The 7847-nt window shown below is 46.6% G+C and overlaps 1 protein-coding gene across 2 annotated transcripts; it reads left to right on the top strand.

Moving 5' to 3' along the window:
* Positions 1 to 758: 758 nt before the first annotated feature.
* PAQR9 (progestin and adipoQ receptor family member 9) lies at positions 759 to 3538 on the top strand. Of its 2 annotated transcripts, none has more exons than XM_065540075.2 (2): positions 759 to 915; positions 1278 to 3538. In XM_065540075.2, exons 1-2 carry the CDS (start codon positions 913 to 915, stop codon positions 2565 to 2567), a joined length of 1293 nt encoding a protein of 430 aa, XP_065396147.1. In that variant the 5' UTR covers positions 759 to 912; the 3' UTR covers positions 2568 to 3538. The 2 variants fall into 2 exon arrangements, with proteins under 2 accessions (XP_065396147.1, XP_005546063.3); XM_005546006.5 differs by having other exon boundaries at positions 759 to 997.
* Positions 3539 to 7847: the final 4309 nt, after the last annotated feature.

Here is a 7847-nt window from a genome sequence, read left to right as displayed (position 1 = left end):
CTTTCTTCTGGTCTCCAGCCACCCAACCTAGCCTGCCAGGTACTTCTGATTAATTATACATAAGATTTATCCAAGCCACCCCCTCCCTGTCTCTACCAACTGGACTTCAATCTCTTCAGTTCCTGCTAGAATGCACCTCCTACCTGAAGTCTCCCCTCATCAAATGCCCTCCACGATCAGCCTTTGACTTTGGAATCCCTTAATACATTCCTCAGATCGTTAGAGGTTTTCTGAGTCATCATCTGAGATCTTTCATTAAAATTCTGGAGTTTGAACAGCCAGTCCTGAGCTGTCGGACTCAGTTCCAAATAAAAGTCCTAGTTAAAGACACAAGAACAAGAAGATGGGTTAGCTGCGGCTCAAAGGGCTGGTGAGCGCGACCACAGGGCAGCTTGCGGACGTTTCTTTCGGACAGGACAAGGGTGAGGGAAATGGGAGGATGGTGACGCACCTGAGTACGTCCACTAGACGAAAGAAGACCAACTAAGGCTTAGTGTAGTGCGTAGAGAGGCCGACACACACACACACTAACACACACGCAAAGACCAGAGAGGGAGCGAAAGGCGCAGCCCCAGGTACCTGACAATGACACGGCCCCGATCCGGACGCGGGCTTAAAGCCCCCAGACTTCCGGAGTGACCCCCTCCCCGGCCACCTCCGGAGATTACAGCTGGCGCATCTCTCCGCCCTGCCCAGCTCGGACGCCCTCCCCTCCCCCCGCAGCCGCAGCTCCCCGCCCCCCGCGAACGCGGCTCCCCAGTGTCCTCCAGAATGCCCGCGTGGCTGTCGGGTTTCGAACCCCAGGGCCGATTCTGGCCCTCGGCGCGCGCGCCGCCGCGTCGCCGACCAGCCTTTGGCCCCCGCATCAATCATTAACGGGGCGGCCCGGGCTGCGGCGGCCCGAGGAGGGGGATGGTACGGAACTCGAGACAGGGGACAACTCTATCCCCCGAAGCGGCCGCGAAACCCTAGCCTGGGAGGCCCCCGCCCTTCCTCGGTGCGCCTGTCCCTCCCTCCGCGCCTCGGCTCGCACATCCCCGCCTCCCGCTCCGGGGGCGGCGGCGGAGGCACCCGCACCGCGCGATGCCCAGTCACCGCCGCCGCGCCGCCGCCGCAGTCAGCCGCGCCGCCGCCGCCGCCGCTGCCGCAGCGCGGGCGGCCGCGCGCCGGTAGCAGGGGCTTGGCGAGGAAGCCGCTGAGCCCCGCGCGCTCCGCGCTCCTGGCGGTCGCAGCGCTGCCTTTTAACTGATTCTCTTATTGATTTATTTAATTTTTAGGAGCGGCTGCTTGGAGGCACGGGTCTTCTCCTAAACCTGCAGCGACGCCCCCGGCGCGGGCACAAAGGCTCCGACGGCGGCCGGCGGGGGCTGCCAAGCGCCCGGGAGCCGGCGCCAGAGGTCGCCTGCGCGCGCCCTAGCCGAGCCCCGGGCACCATGCCGCGGCGCCTGCAGCCCCGGGGCGCGGGCACAAAGGGCCCTCCGGCCCCGGCCCCGGCAGCTTCGGGGACCGCCCGGAACGCCCACTCTGCCGCCTCCCGGGACCCCCCAGCGTCTGCCAAGCCGCTGCTGCGCTGGGACGAGGTGCCCGACGACTTCGTGGAGTGCTTCATCCTGTCGGGCTACCGGCGTCTGCCGTGCACGGCCCAGGAGTGCCTAGCCTCGGTGCTGAAGCCTACCAACGAGACGCTCAACTTCTGGACGCACTTCATCCCGCTGCTGCTGTTCCTGAGCAAGTTCTGCCGTCTGTTCTTCCTGAGCGGCGGCGACGTGCCCTTCCACCACCCGTGGCTGCTGCCGCTGTGGTGCTACGCGTCGGGAGTGCTGCTGACCTTCGCCATGAGCTGCACGGCGCACGTGTTCAGCTGCCTGTCGCTGCGCCTGCGCGCCGCCTTCTTCTACCTGGACTACGCGTCCATCAGCTACTACGGCTTCGGCAGCACGGTGGCCTACTACTACTACCTGCTGCCCGGCCTCAGCTTGCTCGATGCCAGAGTCATGACTCCATACGTGCAGCAGCGCCTGGGCTGGCACGTGGACTGCACGCGCCTTATCGCCGCCTACCGCGCCCTGGTGCTGCCCGTGGCCTTCGTGCTGGCGGTGGCTTGCACTGTGGCCTGCTGCAAGAGCCGTACCGACTGGTGTACCTACCCATTCGCGCTGCGCACCTTCGTCTTCGTCATGCCGCTCAGCATGGCCTGCCCCATTATGCTCGAGAGCTGGCTCTTCGACCTGCGTGGGGAGAACCCCACACTCTTCGTGCACTTCTACCGCCGCTACTTCTGGCTGGTGGTGGCCGCCTTCTTCAACGTGAGCAAGATCCCCGAGCGCATCCAGCCGGGTCTCTTCGACATCATCGGCCACAGTCACCAGCTCTTCCACATCTTCACCTTCCTCAGCATCTACGACCAGGTGTACTACGTAGAAGAGGGCCTGCGCCAGTTCCTCCAGGCGCCGCCTGCCGCACCCACTTTCTCGGGTACTGTGGGCTACATGCTGCTGCTGGTGGTCTGCCTGGGGCTGGTCATCAGGAAGTTCCTGAACAACTCCGAATTCTGCAGTAAAAAGTGAGCCTCCGCCTTGGAGGAGACTACTGGTTCGCCCATCTGTTTGGAGTTTCTGTTGTTGCTATTGTTGGTTTGTTTTCAAGTTTCATTGTGTTTTCTTCTTTGCTCAAGGAAGGTGCTGCAAAACCATAGGGAAAAAGTTCACAGCTACAAAGGGATCCCAACCCACTGGAGGCTTTGAAGGAGGCTGGCGGGGGTGTTCAAGCGGCAGGGAAATAGTCACTGGTTCTTGTCCTTGGAAAAAATTCAGGTGATGTCTTTGACATCCAGGGATTTCTCAAAGGCAGTGAGTAAAATTCCAAATAAAGCCCCCAAAGAGTTTGCTTTTCCAATCATCTGTGCCATTGGTAATAAGGAGTAGCCCCTATGAGGTCAGGTACACAATAAAGAGGGTAAATAGAATCCTTGGGAACTTCTATTTCAGTCTGAGGAATGCTTGGATTTGTCAAAAGAATGGAGCTTTGTAGGAAACAGGCACAAAGACGCAAACCCAGGGCTTAACCTGCTAGGAAATGCATGGAATGTGAACACAAATTAATTATTTCAAAACGTTTTTCAGATGTTATTTAAATAGTAATATATACGTTGATTTTTCATAATTTATCAAAGCCTGTGATGTGCACTGAATTTTCTTTGTCACATAGTTTTGAATTTCACAGCCTTCTGCATTGCATACACTTGAACTGGACATCAGGGGAAGCTACTTGAGAGTTCTCAACTACTTTCTTAAACAGTGTTTTCTGAAGGCCCGTGTCATGATACAACTGTGAATTATTCTACCTTAGGGACTCTGGTTAAACTATTGGTGAGGAGCTCGAGTGGTTTGTATAGACCCCAGATTTTTGTTTACTCCAATGTGTTCCACAAAACCCATCCGGTTTTTGTTAGTTGGTTTTGTTTTTAATCTTTTTCTTTCCTTCTCTACTTATTTAAATTGCCACTGGAATAAATGTGCCTTTTGAAGCAATGTCCAAATGACTGGTCCTCAAACGCAGTTTCTTATGTGGGGAGAGTAGTAAGAATAAGCTTTTCTTACCTGACTGCAAATCAAGGTTTCATGGTGCATCCAGGAGGGCAGAAGATGGTGTTGGTTTCAAGTTTTTGGTAGGACTGGAAGTAGCTTACAGGAGCATGCAGAGCATTTGTATTCCCTACAAGGACAAAGAGCCAGCCCGCTAATGTAGAAGTGTTCCTAATGCAGCCATGGGAGAAGTTCTAGACTGATGCCATCCATCCTTGCTTAAAATTAAAAATATAATATCCAAGAATAAATGAGGCAGTTTTATTATGAAAGGCAGGAGCACATTATTGAGTTGTCACTGAAAATTGTGGTTTAAATAAGATTACACTTGCCCAGTTAAACGCTGAAGTTTCATTTGGGTCCAGACTATGGAAATGATTGGCAGTCACCCTAAATCCTTGAAACACTTATGAACATGTCCGTGAGATCCTTTCTAACAAACAGATTAGCCAATGTTATTTACACATTTCTTACAAATGCTAACCTGTAATTGAGATGACCACTCTAGATTAATACAAACCACTGAGATGACTTGTTTAAATACTTATCACACTTCCGGTAGGTCATTTTGTTAGAAGCCAAATAAGTCACTGAATGGGAGTTTTTTTGGTTTTGTTTTGTTTTTTTTTGGAGACGTGTGCCTTTATTGGCTCAGCAGGAGGAGTGAGTGGCCGTGATGCCCAGCCAGCTCTACTTCACTGGCTTGTAGGTGATGGAGAGCTTGCCCAGGTAGTGGCGGATCATCCTGGGCTTGATCTCCACCACCTGATTGAAGGTCTTGGGCAGGATGATCATGTCCCACGGGTGCATCTTGATTTTATGATATAACTTAGATCATGCATATGAGGTAGATGAACACTTACCTCAGCACTGGTAGACTGGCGCTTCTAAAACAATTGCTGGTTTTGTTTATGCTTTTAATCACTTCTCTGTAAACAGAGAAGCTCAGCACAATTCCTTGGAGGAACCGGTATCCTTGTGTGTGTTACTTAGCACATAGAAGTTAAATTTATATATGTCTATATTTAATTTAGAACCTCTCATTGAGATTGTAAATACGCTTTGCACAGTTGTTGATGAGTGTCAGTGTATCATCCTTTGTGAAGTGCAAGGAGATTCCTGTTAGGTTACAGAGGCTAATTTGTACTTACCACAGATGTTATTCCTCAGCTGTAACTTAATTCAGTACATGCATTCAAGGACAACTGTGGAAATCAGGATATTTCCACATGCAAATTTATTTGTATGTGATTGTTTTTTCTAGAGCCCCAAAGAACATTGGTTTGGAAGCTAGAGAAACAGGTTGAAGCGTATTATGTAGTTTCTTTGTAAAATGGGACCTCAATTTCAAAAGGAGCTTTCAGGAGGAAGACTTCTAGAAAGGATTAATGAGTTCGAGAACAATAACTAAAACACCAAATTTGTCATTTTAATTTTTTGTTGTTCTTCCAGGTCCACAGACAGAATTCTCTTCTTGTCCTGTGTCTTTGACCTTAAGCAGAGGCCACTTAAGGATAAAATTATACCCCTATCATTTTTCAGGTGATTATGCTGCATGAGTACAGTGAGATGACACACTTTTTGCCATGCAGGTTTCAGCACCCACTATGTCCCAGAGAGAATGAGGACTCACTTTCTTCTTCCCTTTGCCTTTTCCTTCGTCCACCTGTCTTTCCCATTCCATGTTAGATTTTGTCGACCACATATAATAATGACAAGAGGACATTCTAGTAGAAAACTGGTTCGGCTTTACTTCATGTTTGCAAATAGGTACCATATACACTAGTCAAAGCCAGGGATGATTTGTTAAACTATACGTTTATTTGCTAAATTTATCAAATTTCTTGATGTTTTAGAAGCAAATGTTTACTTTGAATCTCCCCATTTGCGTGGAACTATCCAGGTTTATTACATATTTCAAGGTAATGCAGCAATCAGAACAATATATATTTTAAAATATTTTTCACACTTTCCATTTTGCCACATTAAAATTCAGTTTTACTTTATTGTGTTCAGCTGTTTGAAATGTAGGACAAATTATAAATAAGAATTCACTCCATTATCTATGTACAACCTATTTTGGCAGTAGAATTTTGAGGCATATTATGTAATATGTTTCATTTTTACTTGTTAGTCATGATCTGGATGACATCTCAAAGAGCAGCCATAGAGTCATGCCTGGAAAATGAAGGTGTTTGACTTCAGTGCCTGTCACCCCGTGGGTTGGTCTCTGGGGCTGACTCAGACTGACTTAGTTGGCTAATGGGGTTCCTTTCTTCCCTGCCCTTCTTGCAGCTCAGGTGAAGAGGATGACCTTCCGAGAGAGAGGAAGCGAGTTCTTCGGTCATGTCATGACTGGCTTGTAAAAATAAATGTGAACTTTTCCACTAGCCATACACTTTCTATAAATAGTCCAGGGAGAAAGTATGGGGCTACAGAGCTGGACAGAGTGGCCTTCACATATTTCCATTCATAAATCCAGCTTGTAAGTGCTTGCAGTCAAAAAACCATTTAGCCTAATTTATAGTGATACTTTGTAGGAATCATTTCTAAGAATGCAAAATTTTGGGACAGAGGTGATTTTTATCGTTTTTTCCTGATTTGGTGCCAACTCTGAGGACTAATAGCAATAATAAACAGGGATTTTTATCTTTAAATCTCTTCGTAACTTTAATTAGTTAATCTGCACAAAGCTATAATAGGAGACAGGGTATGGTGGGAGTTATCTCCATTTTGTCTTCTGGTGGAACAGAGAAGCCCCAGAAAGTCTCTCTGGCCAGGAACCAAACTCTGACCTTGGCTGTAGGCAGAATGCTGTAAGTCCCTGAGTTTGGGTCTCTTTTTTGTTAGCATAAGTGCAATCCATAGAATCTTATTTCTATTCACATGCTGACTTCCTCAGCAATCAATTTCTTTCTTTTTTCTTTTTCTGTCTGCTCCCAGGCCTATTGTTAAAAATAACTTGAAAATGTAATGTACAATCCAGGTGAGGGGATAGTCGGCATATGTACAGAATTGAAAAACTTAACACTATTATTATGAAAACACTAATAACAATAACTATTGGAAGATTGGTAGTATTCATACTATTATGAAGAGTGGATCATCCAAAGTGCCTAAATTGTGATGTCTTCAAGTGTCTGAATTTTATAGTGTAATAAAACAAACCAACCAACCATACACATAAGAAGGTAAATGCTTAGATCTCCAAAATTAACTGAGATTAACTAATGCTCTCTAGCCTTTTTCCTCTTTTAGGGTCTTTGTGTTGTAACTTATGAAATATGTCTTAGAAAACATTAATCTGGAGGAAATCATTAAAAAGTGTCAGATGTAAAAAAAAAAAAAAAAAGGAAGAACGCACGGGAAGAGGAGAACAAAGAGGCTTAGAGTCAAACAGTCAGAATGGGGCAGCAAGTTCAACTGTGCAGTTAGCCTGAGTTTTAAATTTTGTCCTTAGAAAAGCATGTGAACTCCCAGGGTGTTAGTGTTCAAGTAGACAGGCAAGGAATTCTGTTTGTCAGCTTAACCACATCTTGCAGCATTTGACCTGAGCACGAGTGTCCAGGTATATTTTGAGTGGTACATTTATCTCCTGGCTTAATGTCCTTAATTTGTTTCCATAAAATTAGGACAGAGGCAAAAAGGCATTATAGGATAGCACCAGCCAATTGTAAATCACCTTTTGAATCATTTTCTTGAAGGATTGCCAATATTCTCTGACATATATCACCTGACAAAAAACGAACAAGCCTAGACAAACTGAAAAAGGAAGCATTCAGTGGTTGAAACTGAGCGCTACTGTATTCTTTTATGAGAGGCCACACGTTTTCTTATTGAAGATTTGGCTTCTTCAATATTGTGAATAATTATTTCTTAATTGTGAAAATGGGTATCAGTTCTTCTTAATCACTCTTCCAAAAGCGAACACAAATTTCTCTTGTCATTTAAAAAAGGATAACTGTATTGCATTTCTGGTTTGCAGATTTCTAATCAGTTTGTAGGCATTTTTGTTCTAGAATGGCTTCTTAAGAATCTGTGAGCAAGTTGCAGAATTAGAGTGTTTATAGGTCAGGGGCCAAGAATGCTCATTTAGCTGTTAATTATGGCAGGATGTGACTTTTGAAAGCTCTGAACATATACCTATATGCAACAGTATACACACTTATTTACTATTTAGCTCAATGGAAAAACAGCCTGTTCTTTGAGCTTTTGAGAATGTTTCCCAATGTATTGTGCTTCTAAATGTAATGCACTCACTTT

Source organism: Macaca fascicularis, chromosome 2 (assembly GCF_037993035.2).
Source record: "Macaca fascicularis isolate 582-1 chromosome 2, T2T-MFA8v1.1".
Classification (NCBI taxonomy): Eukaryota; Metazoa; Chordata; class Mammalia; order Primates; family Cercopithecidae; genus Macaca; species Macaca fascicularis.
This window is presented reverse-complemented; position numbering and strand designations above follow the sequence as displayed.